Raw genomic sequence first — 17,130 nt, 5'->3', positions numbered from 1 at the left:
ACTTCAGTTACTTACACCAGGATAATGGTACCATGACCCAACAGGCTCAAGACGTTTGCTTCTGAAGAATTCGAAAAGTTTTAATGTGAGACACTTCGTTTCTTCGAGTTAGCAAACATAAAATATGAAAGGTATTTGTCTACATCCTGCCGACCAGAACTATCTCTTAACTGACTTATCCGCTTAGCTACTGACTGATAAAGTTTATGATGAATATTCAGATGCTTTGAAAAACCCAGAACTATCTTCCTAGTCCAGGGCAAAATTACTTTCAGCCTAAATTCAGCGCTGCATTTTCTACTTCCTTGATTCTCCATATGGATTTCCTATATAGCTGAACTCAGTTGGCCAGAGTAATAGATAAAAATTCCTTACTTCCAAATCATTTTAGATATAGTTGCTCTGAGATAGTTGTAAACATTTGGCATGAAGATTAATAAAATGAACTCATATCTATGGTACTTATTATTTTACACTCAAAGACCAATTACCTGTTGTGTAGTTGCGGGTGTCTCTAAGATTTCTGTCAATGTGTTTCCTGGTTGGTTCCGGATCACATCAATGATCAGTTTTTTGGTCCTTTCAAAACAGAGAGAGAAGAGACAGACTCAGACAGCAGCCCTAAGGTACAGAAATCTGCTTCTCCGAGGGAGTGCACAACACATACAGAAATAAAGCTTCGAAGATAATCCTTTAAATAACACCGTCTCGCAGAAATTCACCACATCTGCTCTAAGGCTCCGGAAAGTTTGTGAGCGCCTGATAATCGAAGCCTGGATTTTCTATGCCTGATAGAGTAGGATTACACTGTCAGTAACATGGGCACAAGTATGCCGAACGATTCCTTATCTAAATATTTTTCCTCCTTTTTAGAGTGAGGCTACTTTTTGTGGAGGAGGAGGAAAAAGTGCTGCTGATCTGGCTGCTACCACGGAGGGTGCGGGAATGACACCTAACATCCCCCTTTCCTGACTTCAATAACTTTAAAACTTCGGAGCCTGTTGAATACATTGCAGGACTTTAGAAGCCAGCCCAAGGGCTATCTCTCCTGCTCTGAGAAAGTTCTGAAATGGTTGGAAGGCCAGTGTGAGCAGGCGTCCTGTGTGGGCTGTGGGGTGAGGTTGGGGTGGGAGTGGGGGAACATGATTTGTCTGTTGGCCGACACAGCAGCCGGGTGTTGAAGAACCTCTCATCTGGTGGAGGAACTAACAGACTGGCTTGGGTTCCTGTCTTCAGGTGGTGGAGAATGGAAGAGCTGCTCAGTAAAGAGTTAAGACCTAGAAAACTCCTCTGGAAGTGCCTTCTTTATGGTATTCGGCCACCCCATCCTAATTAAAGATCAGGTTATGTAATTATGTACACGGATCTATAATAATAAAAGTGAAATATGCTAATTAGACCCGATGTCCTTCCGGACGACCTTCTGGATGAAGCCGTGGTGGTGGGGGCCGAGGCTGAGGCAGCCGCCGTGGCGGTTGGGGGCCAAGCCCCTTGCACAAATTTCGTGCACCGGACCTCTAGTTTTAACATAAAAGGCAAATGGTCAAGTTGGCTCACTTTTCCCTAAGTGGGGACAGTGCTACTGGATACAGCGTCCCTTCCAAACAAAGGAAGCAAGAGAAGTTGCCTGACGTTACAAACAGGTCTAGTCACTGTCTGAAATTTCACTTTTCGTGCGGTCCTACGGTTGCATTGGACCTCAGTTCTTTCAAAGGCATTACATGGTCTCACTGGACGCTGAACTTCTCAACTGCAGCAGGAAATGTTCACACAGCATGGACAATGGAAACGAAAACAAAACCACATTCACGTTCCAAAGCATTGGGCAACTGCTCGCAAACGACAGAGGAAACCCTCCAAATTAATTCCAAACATGTTATTTTTGAAAATAGGGTAAAATCCAATAAGCCATTTGTAAACATCATTTTTCTCATTTCTAACTTATTGCAAGTCTGTACCAGAAGAATGATCACAGCCATTTCCTCTGGCCCATGACCCTTCCCTGCTGGGGATTTATGGGCTGTCTGGGAGTGCACAGATAAACACGCTGCCAAGAGTCAAAGGTGGGCACCCAGCTAATTATAGCCACGTGGGAGATGGCGCTGTTCCTGAGGCCGCCTTGGCTCCCCACACAAGCCCTCCCCCCAATCATCATTATAACTGTCTGAAACAGGAACATCGGGTTAAAAATAAAACCTTTGGATGATTTTAAAAACACACGCACAGTGACATTTCTTATTTAAAGTAATATTCTAGGAACTACTTAATGATATATGCTTCCAGGAAACTCCCAGCTCATCTCTGCAGAGAAGCTATCTATGACCGAAATGACTGGGGCCGCTCAAGCGTGCCCGCCAGGGCTAACGAATGTTTATTTGTCCAGGAGATGCTGGAAGATAAGCTGCACATACAGCCTCCCTTTCCTTCGACGCCTGCTGTATGTCAGGCCTGTGGAATCCACTGCCAAGTTCTAACCCTGCCATCTTACATGGAAGTAGCCATCCATCCAGCTTCATGATGGGGACTCACTACCCCCCAACCCCCCCGTATGCCTACTGGTTAAGAACACAGGGATGAGACAGATCTGGGGTCAAATTGGGGCTCCCGTGGCTTGTGTGCACTTGTGCGAATTATATTATCCCTATACTTAAAAACCCCTGATATCATGGGAATCTCCCTGAGAACTGATGCAAGGAGTAAATGAAGAGCTTACGTAAAGCCCTTGGTTCACTGGGGTCTGACATGTCGCAAGCACGAAAGCTGTGCTGCCCAACACGGCAGCCACTGGCCACCGGGGCACCCGAGCCCCTGACCCGTGGCAGGTCCAAACGGAGGCGTGCTGCCAGTGTGAGACATACACCGGGTTCTCGGGGCTTAGTATGAAAAAAGAATGTATTAACATTTTTTTAACACTGATTACATATTGAAACAACACTTTTGCACATACTGGGTTAAAGCAGAATTAATTTCATCTGTTTCTTTTAAAAATGTAGCTTCTGGAAAATTTAAAGTTAGTTGCGTGGCTCACATTCAATTTCTTTGGTGAGCAGCGTTGGAATGCTCCCTTCTTAAACGGGAAGCTCTCTGAGGCCTGCCTTCCCGTGATGTCCACTCCCTGGGCCTGGTCGTCTCAGGACTTCAGCACAAGGGGGCACCTTTGGGAAAGACTCTAATCCCTGGTTTGACAAATAAGGTGACTAAGACCTAAGAGGGCCAGTGGTTACAAAGGTCACCCTGCTTCCGAGAGTTGCGGGAAACAAGCTGAGCTCCCTTTCCTCACGGTGGGGTGCCAGGACTGTGTCCCATCCCCTTCCCACCACTTTTCTTTTCCCAAGTGAAATCCCTCAGCTCCTTAAGCCCCTCACAACTGAATTTAAAGATAGTTCACAGTTCTGCTCACATTTCAGTTTGCCAGCGAGCCAAAGGCGCGTCCTGCTCCCCACCCCAATGCAAGCACAATATTCTCGATATGGTCTGACCCCATAAATCATCTGGTTAGAGTACTGGCCCTATGACTTCAAACGATATGTAAGGCAGGCTGACAAAACCAAAGGCTCTGGCGCCCTATCTGAATGGGGAGGTATTAACTCTGAGGAAGAATTAGGGAAAGAGAAAGAGAGAGAGGGGGGAGGGGGAGAGGAAGGAAGAGAGAGGAAGAGAGAGAGGGGAAGGAGAGAGACAGACAGACAGACACACACACACACACACACACACACACACACACACCAGGCTGCTTATTCATCATAGCTGTGCTCACATCCCACTGTCGGTACATGAGACTACATGACGCTTGTAAACTGGTGTGGCCCCTTAGGTTTGGCCTTTCCACTCATACAGCATCTGGTATTACACTCTGACCAGTAGCATTCTGAGCCTCCCCTTCTGCCATCTGCCTTACAGTGCACCCAAGGTTGAAAAGAAATTTGTGTCGTGGAAGCTCAGGAAGCTCAGGAGTATTTCCAGTTGTTTAAAATTCTAATAACATGATTACACATTTGATCGCCCAACTTCAAATATCACCTTAGCTATTTAAGCTCTCATGCCAGTTTGGACAAAAAGCAAGGAAAGCTCTCAGTTGGGATGATGGACGCCTAAACAGAATCATGTGACAGGAAAAAATTCTTAAGAGATGACAACTTAAGCACTCAGACAGCTAAGTATGATTAAAAACCACAAATATTTCCTTCTACTTATACACATACTTTTGTAGAAAAAGAAGTTTAATAACAAAGGCCATACGGATCACATATTTTAAGATGAATTATAAGTTATAATGAGATTTACAATTGGGTAGTTTTTTCTAATTTACAAGGTGTTAATGCATGACTTCATTTGCTCATCATAGCCCTTCCTCCTCCTCCCCCTCTTCTCTGATTGATGGCTGAGGACACTGAGGGTCAGGTGACTTGCTCTGAGTCCCATGGCTAATAAGTGACAGATTGAGGCTGTAATCCCTGTAATCCCAGGTTTTCCTAGGATTCCTCAACCAGGCCTTTTTTTTTGCTGATTCTTTTACTATCACCATGCTTGCTAGCACTGACAAAATGGCAATCACCAAAACTGAGGCTCCCTATTCCATAGACACACAGAAGGGAGACAATCAAATGTTTCTTCCTGCTCCAGTTACATGCCTTCATGTCCCTCCCATCTGTCAGTCACTCCTTCTCTTCGGCCTGGAAAGATGCCCCAGCATCAGGAATGCAATAACTGCTCTGCTATTGCTCTCGATATTTACGCTAAGATTCTTGAGAGAACAAAGAATGTAAAACCTGGTGACCAAGAAAATGGTCCCTGGAAGATTTAAGATCTTTTAAGTTTGAATCTATGATCCACTGACTAGCTACACTCCCTAGAAAAGGTTTTATTTGTTTGTTCTGTGCCTAATTTCCTCATCTGTAAAATATAGTTAATAACCTTTACTTCTTGGAGTTGTTGAGAGTATTACATGACATAAATGTCATTATATATGTTATTATATTATTTATGCTATTATCTATCTATATCTATAGGACAGTCCCTATGCAGGTTATTTGCTAGCATTACCATTTTCATCCTCATTTAATTAGTAAGAATTATGCAACTAGCATGGAATTAAATTTATAGGCATAAGGATGAACAATGCCTCAAATTCTGCTACTGTAGAGACCCCCAAAAATACGAGTTTCTCATTACTGGAAAGCTAGTGATTTTGTAATGAATCATAAAAGGGCATTTCTAAAAGTGAAAAACACAACTCATTTAACAAGGAAGCAAAATAATTTCTGATAGAGAAAAGTCAGGTATTTTCATGTTCCAACTATTTACATTCCATGATTATAAACTTCATAGTAATTTCTGAAGGCATTGTCAGATTTTAGTTAAATTTGGTTCTCTAATGAAGAGTCTCAAAAACTACATTGTATGTTTGAGTTAGGAATTTGGCTTATTAGCTTGGAAAAAATCATCCCCATAAATCAGCATTTCAAAGTGTATATTAATAGAACTTCAATGATCTGAATGAATTTAAAGCATGTCAGTGACTAGCTACTTGCTTTTTAGAATTTTTAGACTTCAATTTCCTCACCTCAAAGATAAAGACTCAGACTAGACGGTCTCCAAGCTCCCTGTCATGACACATTTTATAATTATCTATTAGTAGCAAGATTTAAAAATATATGCTTAAAATATAATGTATTTGGAAGTGAGGCTTGCCTAACCTCTGGAGCTAACTCTATTGAATCTTTGGGCAATACCCAAATTCCACTTTCAGGGACAGCTGACTGGCCAATCTTCAAGTCAATATTCTCATTGATCACTGGGCTATTTAGTGAAGTATGCCAACAACAGGATCTTGAAGCATGCCCAAAGAAAGGCTCACTAGACCCCCAGAGGTCTAGGAAAGCAGTGAATTATCAAGTCTATTAAGACACTGGCCCAACAGCCTTTTCTGTATAAATGGAAAAGATTCTATAATTCACATGGAATTGCAAAGAACCCAAGTAGCCGAAAGAATCTTGAAATAAAACCACTGGCTGGCTCTACTTAGCATGGATATTAAAGGGACAGACTATCTGTTTTCAGCACACAGTGGGGAGCTGGGAGGGAACCCCTCCAGGGCTGGGGCAAGCAGGACAAGGCCCAGGTTTCCCTGACTAAGACAGATGGGCCCGACTTTTTTAGTTTTGCTTTTAAAAACGCGAATTCCCAAAACTGGCAGGACCACGGGACTCACATTCAGAAATAAGCATAAGTACATATGATATTTAAATTATTTAATATTTTAGACTATTGAAATTGTGATTTACACTCATGAATGCAGGCATTTCACTGAGCGCATTTAGAAAATGATGTTCAAATACCAGACAAAACCAATCATGAAAAAAAATGTCTTTGCATTATTTCTAAGCACAAAGCTTATGAGATCATAGGATACTTGACCTAATTTAATTTGCACGGCGGGAACACACAATCTGTATTTCCAGTTACCTTTATAATTGCCACTTGCTCAGAGGAACCCAGGGAGTAGACTGCACCATTTCCCCCCTTTGCTCTGTTGCTCTGCCCTGTGTTCTGGCTGCACAACTTTAATCTGCCTGGGTCATCAGTAGTCTAAAGGAACTGCACTCAATGCGCTGAGGCCAAGGTTATGCATGAGTCCTGCATCTTGTCCTCTGTCCTGCAGCTGAGCTGTGCTCTCCACCATCAGACTTCAGACTCTGGAGGGCAGGGACCTGTCCTGGCTTGCTCACTGCTGTATCCCAGCATCAAGCTCAGTGCTGTGGACACAGCATCAGTACTCAGATATTTGCTACATGAACGAATAGAGCCTTAGGTGATAGGAGGATAAAATAAGTAAGCGTAATGGAAGCAGCACACATCACAACACAGCACACCGAATACACTTTTATGGCCATGGTCTGAATATCTGGAAAAACATCAACTGGAAATGAGTGCTGTCTGAAGCATGTCAGGGGCAGAATAGACGCTCCTGTCACAAATGAAAGCAACCTCATAACTCAGGGCATGCGGTTTGGAAGTCTGTGTGAAGTATTATTTAAAGACACATTTACTTCTTGTGTCTCTATTTCCATGTCCAGTCTCCATCTCACCCCAATATGCAACTGTTCTAATGTGCAAACACATATCCTCTGGTTTATGTGAGTTCTTAAAAACTGTATTGTTTTGTGAGCAAGTATTCCTGGTTTATGTTTGAATTTATGCTGCCACCAGGGATCTCATTCTTTCTTACTCTGTGGTAAAGAACTGGTATGGAATATCTAGGAAGCCTTGAGGGAAAGAATACCCTATTATTTAAAAATTGAATGCTTCATTTGAAATCTTTGGGAGTGGAAAGTAAGGTAAAAATTAAGTCAAAGCTGATAAGTGTATCCAGGCTTAGTTTAATAGAAAAGAAGGCTAATAAATCAGATGATGCCATTATGTCATATCATGTGTGTGCCTTTTACATAACTATTTTATACCACAAATCAAATTTGGTTCATGGTATTTCCTCACTAATCTTCTGACCACTCTGAAACAGATATTTCCCCTGGGTTAGCTAAAGACTTTTACAGGCTGAGTTAATCACTTCATTTCTTAAAGGAAAATAATCACATTACAATAAGAAAAAAAAAAAGACAGGCTTCATACACTATTATAATATTTAGTTCCCTCTTAAATTATAAAGAGTCTATTGTCATTTGGTTAACTGTTTGATGGGTAACCATAATGCATTTCAATATGTAGACATTTTGAAATGAATTATTTGGGGATTTAGCCTTGTTTGAATTTGCATGGTTTAAGATGCATAATTGGGAACATGTGCCCTTTAAGCCCCAAACTTACTTTATCATGAGGCTTTGGCCATCTATACCTTCACCATCCCCTAAGTTGTACTTGCTTGTCAAGGAAAGGGAAATCTCAGTCTTTGAGAGCTGATTTAGTGTATTCGCCTTGTTAGGGTCATTGGGATCAATGGCTCCTTCCCCTGTAGAAAAAAAAATTGTTATTCTCCCAATTCACTCATTGTGATGGTGCATCAACAATGTAAGATAAAGGTTCCATGGGAAAGGTAGGCTCAGTAGTTAGACAGGAGATCATAGTCTTCATAAAAAACCCCCACATCCCAATACACTGAAAGTGGCTTTTAAAAGTCTTTGATTTTGCCCGGCTGACATGGCTCACTGGTTGAGCTTTGACCTATGAACCAAGAGGTCCCAATTTGATTCCTGGTTGGGCACATGCCTGGGTTGTGGGCTCAATCCCCAGTGTGGGGTGTGCAGGAGTCAGGCAATCAATGTTTCTCTCTCATCATTGATGTTTCTCTCTTTCTCTACTTCTCCCTTCTTCTCTGAAATCAATAAAAATATATTTTAAAAAAAGTCTTTGATTTTGCCCTATCCAGGTGGCTCAGTTGGTTGGAGCATCATTCCATGCACCAAAAGGTTGCCGGTTCGTCCAGGTCAGGGCACATACCTAGGTTGCAGGTTTGATCCCCGGCTAGGGGGCGTACAGGAGGCAACCAATTACCAATTGATGTTTCTCACATGGATGTCTATCTCTCTCCTTCTCTCTCCCTTCCTCTCTCTAAATACATTCTTGGGTGAGGATTAAAAAAAACTTAGATTTTAAGTTAAAACAACATGGGACACAGATATTCAAAATATGAAAAATTACTAAAAGGGAGAATTGTTAACAAAATCCTTAGAGATTTTGAAAATACAGCAAGAAATTTCTAATAAACTTGACTCTTTTCTTTCTTTATGAAATAGGTTGACAGATATTATTTATGATGTATTTAGAACTTACCTTCAAGAATATCAAAGTGTTCTATACTATAGGATACTACAAGTTATAGAATCTTTAATGTAGGAAGTAGCTACTGTACTTATTATTCTTTAAATAAGCTTAAGTGATAAATTTAAAAAAACTTTTGATCTAGGATCCGAAAGACAATAAGTCAACCAACCAACCAACCAACCAAACAAACAATTAGGCAAGCCAGAGAGTAAGTAGAAGGGATACGCTCTTACCAAGAAAAGATTCCACAGTAGGTACTTCTCCCAGCAATTCCAACAGTTCATTCAGTAGGTCATTTTTTTCAGGTGCAATAGCATCCTGGTGTTCCAACAGGAGCTGTATAGAGAAAGCAACACACACAAGTAAATTCTTAGCTGATACCATATTGATACAGTTTCCAGTTTTTCATGGTAATTTTATTCTGATATTGTTTGAATCTTAATTACAAGTCTGATATTTATTAAAATTAGAGACCACAGAGGTACAGTTATTATTTTATCTTAGAGGGAAGTGTCTACTTCTTGTCAAAAAATTGTAGCTTTGTGAAAGGTGCTCATAAACCCCCTTTCAGCAGGGTCTGCTGAGCGGCAGCCTTCTTCCACCTGATCCCGGTGCTCCACTCCTTTATAGAGAAAGTCAAAGTTGGGGGAAACATTCTAAAATGAGTCGAGGTGGTTAACACTGGTAGCCAACTGGAAGGGCATTTCCGTATCTTTTCAGAGAAGAATCATGCAGTAATCAAACACTACAGCTACTTTGAAAAAATCACCACTGTTGTCCGGCTGGTGTGGCTCAGTGGCTGAGCTAGATCCAAGAACCAGGAGGTCACAGTTTGATTCTGGTCAGGGCACATGCCCAGGTGGCCGGCTTAAACCCCAGTAGGAGGCGTGAGGAGGCAGCTACTTGATGATTCTCTCTCATCATTGCTGTTTCTCTCTCTCCCCCCCTCTTTCTGAAATCAATAAAAACATAGAAAAAAATTACCACTATTAGCTATTTTAATCTGAATGGCCCTGAAGATCCTTCACGGGTCGGGATGGCAGAAATACCCGTATGGTTCTTTGGCCTGAGACCCAGACGTACCAGCTGGTTCTCCCTTTCACCACCCCCTCCAAAAAGATCAAAGGTGAGTAACACTGCTGGGTGTTTTGCCAAGTCTTAGAAGAAACAGTCTTAACCTGGAGCAGCAGCAGCATTGGAGGGGAAAACTGAAGAACAGCACAGCTGCTTTTGTTTGTATTCAGAATTAAATTAAAACAATGTTTCCAAAGTACGGGACTTGTACCCCTGGTGACAGAAAATAATTTTAGTTGTTTTGCATAACTATCTTACAAAACTGGGTCAGAATGATAAAATTCATCTTTTCCATTTTCAACCTGTTTTTAAAAGCTTTATTTAGATATCATTAGCATATCATCAAATCTACTCATTTAAAATGTATGATGTGATGATTGTTAGTATATTCAAAGAATCGTGCAACCATCACCACTATCTAATTTCAGAACATTTTCATCACTCAAAAAAGAAACTACCCATTAGCAGTCGCTCTCCATTACCCCATCCTCGTAGTCCCCGGAAACCATTCATTTACTCTCTCTCTCTCTAGATTTGGCTGTTCTGGCTGCTTCATGTGCATGAAATCATACAATCTGTGGCCTTTTGTACTGGCTTCTTTCACTGAGCATGATGACTTCAAGGTTCATCCATGTTGTAGCATAGATCAGTACTTCATTCCTCTTTATGGCTGAATAATCAGTGTTCCATTATATAGAGATATCACACATTATTCATCTGTTGATTGTCATTTGTTTCCACTTTCTGTCTATTATGAATAACGATACTGTGAACATTCATGTATGAGTTTTTGTGTGAACATGTTTTCATTTTTCTTGAGTTCATACCTACGAGTGGAATTGCTGCATCATACAGCAACTCCATGTTTAATATTTGGGAATTGCCAAACTGATTCCCAAAGTGGCCGTACCATTTTACACTTCTACCAGCAGTATATGAGTTTCAATTATTCCACATCCGTATTATTACTTGATTTTACTCTAGCCATCCCAGTGGGTGCGAAGTTGATATCTCACCGTGGTTTTGATTCACATTACCTGATGTGAATTTGAGCATCTTTTCATGGGCTTATTGACCATGACTACGGGCAAACCTCAGAGACTGTAGTTCAGTTCCAGACCACCGCAATAAAGAGTATTACAATAAAGTGAGTTGCAATCTTTTCACTGGTGGAGGGTCTTGCCTTCAATTTGTAAAAAATGTGCAATAATGCAAGGTATGCCTATATATCTTCCTTGGAAAAATCTCTATTCAGATCATTTGCCCATTAAATTTTTTTTAAAAAAATGTGTTTTTATTGATCTTTAGAGAGACAGGAAGGGAAGAAGGAGAAGGGAGAGAGAGAAACATCTATTGATTGGCTGCCTCCTGCAGGCCCTCTACTAGGGATTGAGCCCACAACCTGGGCATATGCTCTGACTGGGGATCGAATTGTGACCTCCTGGTTCATAGGTCAATGCTCAACCACTGAGCCATACTGGCCGGGCTCTGATCCATTTTGAGTTCATTTTTGAGTAGATTTGAAGGGTGGGGTCCGACTTCATTCTTGGCATATAGATTTCCAGTTGCCCCAGCACCATATGTTGAAGAGCATTATTTTCCTACTGAACTGTTTTAGTCCCTTGTTGAAAACAGAATGGGCCGTAAAGTTGAAGGTTTATTTCTAGACTCAGTTCCATCCCATTGACTGGTATGTCTATCCTTATGCCAGTTCCACACTGCCTTGCTTACTTCCTTTTCCAATCTCTTTTAGTCGGTAGGATCAGTGGGGGAGACAGTGTCTGTTTAATGCTGAGCTTTCCTTAACATTTCGTGACACTTGCTAATTGGATTTTTAAGAAAGGGAGAGGAGGTCTCAAGGTGCACAGCTTCAAGGAAGCAACTATATCCAACTCCTCAGTTTTCATTGCATTAATTTACTTTTAAAGTGTCTATTTATTGTAAGGCACGATAGTTTTCCCGCTATAATTAGAGGTATTTTGTTTTAAAGCAAAGATATATGTTTTATGTTTAAAAAAAAGGTGAGTTGATTTAAAGAAAGACATTATATAAATAATAGAGGCAATATAAAGACACAGTGAAATATGGAAGGACCACATATAGGATATGTTTGGGGGAAGACAAGTTAGAGACAAGAACAAAATAAGCAATTTGGAGAAATCTGTGTTCTTGTCTTCTGATGAGACAGGACAGGTGATCTGGCTACTGTCCCTGGAAGGGGGGCCAGCTGCTACCTTCTATTCTGATATTTACAGAACACAAGAATTGACTAAAAATGTCTCATTAAAGAGCTTATTTTGAGGTTGTGTACATGTTCCTTAGAGAACAAGGGGCAGGCATGTGGCCACAGGCTTGGCACGTCACGCTGCTGCGTGCTTGTGTCCGCATGTGGACACCTCCTCACTTGAGACAGACAGTAAACAGGACAGTCTTCCTCTGAAAGGACATTACTCCCACGTTATTATGTCTGCTTCCAGCCTAACGCATGGAGGGACTCCAGTCACGCGCTGTGTTTCCCAGGATTGGGTTCTGTTTTCAATTTTCGATCACAAAAGGAACAGACTAATTTTCCTTAAAAAGGAACTGCCCAAATGAATACAGTAACAGTGTTCTCTCTGCTGTCCTTGGGAAAGAATCCCTCCTTCTAAAATAGGACTCCCAACACTTTCTGCAGGAGGGCGATGCCCTCAGAAAAGTGAGCCACCATGTGGACACTTTCTTTGAGGTGGATGATCTACCGTAGAAATGGACAAATGGGGTGTTGCTCAAATATGAATGAGTCTACCTGCTTATTAGAAAGTCACTTTTGCAAATGATACACTGCTGGATGTGGACATGTTTCCTTTGTGATTTTGGGTGTTTGTATATAGAGAAAAGAAGCACAGCCTCTTCATTTAATCAACCAACTCACTCCTGCAGCTGGCCATTCAGACCTGCCTTTGTTTGGGGTCACTCACAGTTTTCATGGAGAGCTTGTTGAAATGTTGAGGAGGTTCCCTGCTCTAACTCTGAAAAAGAGAAATCAAAAGTAGATCCAATCTTTCTTCCAAACCTCAAGCTGTAGTTTCTTAGAAGAGCTTAATAATAATGACTGAATTTTGAGCAGCCAATGTTGCCACTTGTTAGCATAGCTTGTTTGATGGGGGCAGGGGTAGGACCTCTAAGAAGTGTGTATTTGTTATATTTTCCTCCTAGTTGTGTGTAGCATCCCAAGCTGGGTGTATCCTCAACCATGGCTTCTTGACCTTTAGTGTGTATCTGGACCACCTGGGATCTTGTTAGAATGCAGGTTCTGACTTGGAAGGTCTGGGGCACATCTGGAACTCATCTCCACAACTTGGCTTGGAGTGGCAAGGTGCAAAACTAATCTCGAAAAGGTTACCTTTTAAGAACTTAGAATTTTCAGGAAATAAGTTCAAACTTGTTTTTAAAAAGGCAAAAGAAAACGCCAAGCCCCCCACCAAACACTCTCAGTGCTTAACCTCTCTTTACTGCCCTGCCCCCAACAGGCACTTAATACACAGGCGATGGTGCTGCTGTTTGCAGAACCAGATGGAGACACTGTGACACAGCACAGACTAAAACTGCCATTTCTAAGAAATGAGGGTTTCCAGAATAGAAGTGATTCTTGGTAGGTGGCTTTTGTGGGTGGGTGGGTGGGTAGGTGGGGGGTGGGGTGTCTTCTTTTCCCTAACTTTGAGTAGTCTGTCTGTTTCCTCTTTATGTCCAAAATTAGAATGGAGAAAACATTTTCATTTTCCCATGGAATTTCTGGAAAAGCTGAGAGGATTCCTGAAAGGGAGAGAGACAGTATATGGCGGTGCAGGCAGTGTGGCCTTAGTGGGTGGGGAAAATACCAGGTCCTGCCCCGGCTCAGGGCTTAAACAGCACATTCACACTCTGACTTTGCAAACAGATCATGGAAAAAGTAAACTTTTCTTGGAAGAAGGAGTTTTACTAATGCCTAAGAGTCAGGGAATAAATAATCAAATGTTTCGTAGAATTAAGAACATGAGCGTTCGCACATGCTTACATAAGGCCCCCAGAAAGACTAAGCATTTTCAAGACACAGACGTCAGAACTCAGAGCCTTTTCTAACCCCACTTACTGAATGTGTGTTGATGATTTCTTCAATTGAAATATAAATGACGGGTTTGCTGACTGTCACCACATCTGTGTATTTATCCATATTAAACTTTTCTTCTGGCTCGGGGACATCACATGCTTCTTTGAAATATTTCCTAATAAAGAAAAAAAAGTCTTAAGGTAGTCAAATCGGTGAGTTAAACAGTCTCATAAATAGTGAAAAAATCTTGAATGATGACTAATTCTTTGTTGTCTTGGTGGTGGTGGTGGTGAGGGGGGCGAGGGGGGAGGGAGGGGGGAGTTGTTACAGCATCTTCCAGGATGGCTCCTGACCGTGGAAGCCGAGTCCATGTTTCTGAATGTTTAACCCAGCTCCTCAGATGGGCCCTGTTAGTGACTCAATATAATCAAATTATGGGCAGGTCATTTAATATATATTATTTTAAAAATGGCCCTAAAATTTAAACAAAAATATCAAGACTACTAATCCTTGATCTAAGAATCAAGACTCCCTACAGAAAACAATTCAAAAAACAACCAAATTTGCTACTTTATTATTTTTAAATATATTTTTATTGATTTCAGAGAGGAAGGGAGAGGGAGAGAGAGAGAGAGAAACATCAGTGATGAGATCATTGATTGGCTGCCTCCTGCATGCCCCACACTGGGGATCAAGCCCGCAACCCAGGCATGTGCTTTGACTGGGAATCGAACCGTGACCTCCTGGTTCATAGGTCAACGCTCAACCACTGACCCATGCCTGCTAGTTCAAATTTTCTACTTTAAAGGTCACAAGCTCCTAGACCAGTGATGGCGAACCTTTTGAGCTCGGCGTGTCAGCATTTTGAAAAACTCTAACTTAACTCTGGTGCCGTGTCACATATAGAAATTTTTTGATATTTGCAACCATAGTAAAACAAAGACTTATATTTTTGATGTTTATTTTATATATTTAAATGCCATTTAACAAAGAAAAATCAACCAAAAAAATGAGTTCGCGTGTCACCTCTGACCCGCGTGTCATAGGTTCGCCATCACTGTCCTAGACCTTCAATACTCTAACAACCCTTCAGAGCTTCTGTTATCAATTTGACAAAAGTTTGAGTTACGTCTTGTCTACTCAGTTGATCCAAACAACAGTTGTGGCTGATGGAAATACTATTAAGGATAGACACACAACTGCGTACAGTGCCCCATTCCTCCAGAACCCAGACTCTAAAACGTCTGCTATTTTAAGCTATGGGAAGTTTAGACAGAGAGAGCAAGAAAGCCAGGTGTGCTAGCATCACGGTTTTGGAGTGATCCTCTGCACAGGGAGAGTAGGTGTTCTAGTCCATAAAGTTGGAAATATTTCAGATGCCTCAAAGGATCCTTGGTGTATATCCTAAGGGTACCCGAGGCTTTTGTGCACAAGAACTGACCTCTGCCTTCCCACCCCAAGGCTGGGGGAGGTGAATGGCAGGCAGCCATGCTGGGGTGGGCAGGAGCATGTTCCCATCTGACAACTGGTCTTCTGCACTTTTTTGTCTATAATTTATCACGAGTTGCTGAAGTATATAAAGACCAAGTATTAGAGGAAGAGGGAAAAACAGAGGAATTTAAGCGTTGAGGGGAGGGTTTTGAAGAGTTGGGAGCATAGATGGTTAACAGGTATAATCTGAGAAAAAAGTAGAGGGACGCTGACACAGCAAGTAAGGGTTTGCAGGGAAATGGATATTATTTTTTCGGTCAGTGAGAAGACCTAACCTTAGCAGCTTGAGAAATCGAAACTTCCTATAGTGGGAGGATTTGGGGGATGTTTTTAATAGGAGGCCACAAATTCCAAATAGAGATCAATAATCAGCAACGATCTTTGTCAGGAGATAAATCACGACCCAGAACACAACTGAGGAATGGGAAGTTATCATTTTCCAAGTGAGGAGTGGAAGAGGCCACAGTTATGTCATGCTTCTCTGACTGAATGGCAGACAAGAGAAAACTGAAGGCCAAGATGAACATGCTTCCTCAGAGAGCAGCACATGAGGGGCTCTTCCTGCTACTCTCACTCCTTTCATGTCCCTGTGCAATAACCAGTGATGGGCTCTGGAGCTGCTTTGAAAGTCAACAGGCTTCAGTCTTACGTGAATAATTAGGAAAGGTCTGAGACTAGAACAGAACACATCCACACACGTGACCCTCACAAGCACAAAAGCTGGACCTCCCCAACCATTCAAACCAACTACTCAGTTTCCTACTTATTGTTTGATGAAGATAAGGCAAGTTTCTCCTGCTTGAACAAGTTCTTAAAAACAAACAAAACCCTCAAGTTCAAAAAAGCAAAAATCAGCTATTTTAATTCTAACTACTATAAGCCTACAGCAGTGATGGTGAACCTATGACACGCGTGTCAGAGGTGACACACGAACTCATTTTTTTTGGTTGATTTTTCTTTGTTAAATGGCATTTAAATATATAAAATAAATATCAAAAATATAAGCCTTTGTTTTACTATGGTTGCAAATATCAAAAAATTTCTATATGTGACATGGCACCAGAGTTAAGTGAGGGTTTTTCAAAATGCTGACACGCCGAGCTCAAAAGGTTCGCCATCACTGGCCTATAGCATGCCACCAAGAGTAAATATTTCATTTTGTCAATGAGTGAAAATCATACATAGGGGGATAAATCAATGTAACAGGGCTCTGGAGGTGGGATGTGGAGCACCAGACAGAAGTGACCCAGCCTGCTTGCCCCTCTTCCTCTTCCCCTCAGCGCTCACTTGTAGAAGTGCACGCGGCCACCCGAGGTTCCTGCCCCCCAACTCTAGCTCTGAACACAGAACATACATTATTCTTTGGCACCACTTTGCAAGTTTCTCCAAAATGACCCCTCTCACCTGAACTTCTGATACGTCTCTGATAAATAATTGTTTGTAGATGCGAGATGCTCATTTTCTCCTTCAAACAGCTTGTTGGAGGCCGCATGCTGAAGGACCTTGGCCACCGTTCCCAAGTTTCTCCTCTGGTCAGAATTGATCTGACCACCGGCCGTCATGTCGATGATATCAAAGCCGTCCGGAGCTACGATAGCTGGGTTCATGTACCGATAGTACAGGAGGTTTCCAACAATCTGGAGTGATGGAGAAGACTATTTTAAGAGAGAAAACTCAAGGGTTTGGGTTTTTTTCGAAAGTAAACATTGATTGACGTTTCC

The 17,130-nt window shown here is 41.7% G+C and overlaps 1 protein-coding gene across 3 annotated transcripts in view; it reads right to left on the bottom strand.

Moving 5' to 3' along the window:
• IQGAP2 (IQ motif containing GTPase activating protein 2) overlaps window positions 1-17,130 on the bottom strand; it is a 267,786-nt gene that overhangs the window by 10,610 nt on the left and 240,046 nt on the right. For all 3 annotated transcript variants that reach the window (XM_036308005.1, XM_036308004.1, XM_036308003.1), the window contains 5 exons: window positions 16,814-17,046; window positions 13,961-14,093; window positions 9,012-9,114; window positions 7,825-7,966; window positions 492-579 (listed from right to left, as the gene is read on the bottom strand). In XM_036308005.1, coding sequence (XP_036163898.1) covers window positions 492-579; window positions 7,825-7,966; window positions 9,012-9,114; window positions 13,961-14,093; window positions 16,814-17,046 — 699 coding nt within the window. The remainder of the gene's footprint in view (window positions 1-491; window positions 580-7,824; window positions 7,967-9,011; window positions 9,115-13,960; window positions 14,094-16,813; window positions 17,047-17,130) is intronic.

The sequence above is a fragment of the Myotis myotis genome, unplaced genomic scaffold (genome assembly GCF_014108235.1).
Source record: "Myotis myotis isolate mMyoMyo1 unplaced genomic scaffold, mMyoMyo1.p scaffold_m19_p_5, whole genome shotgun sequence".
In the NCBI taxonomy this organism is placed as follows: domain Eukaryota; kingdom Metazoa; phylum Chordata; class Mammalia; order Chiroptera; family Vespertilionidae; genus Myotis; species Myotis myotis.
This window is presented reverse-complemented; position numbering and strand designations above follow the sequence as displayed.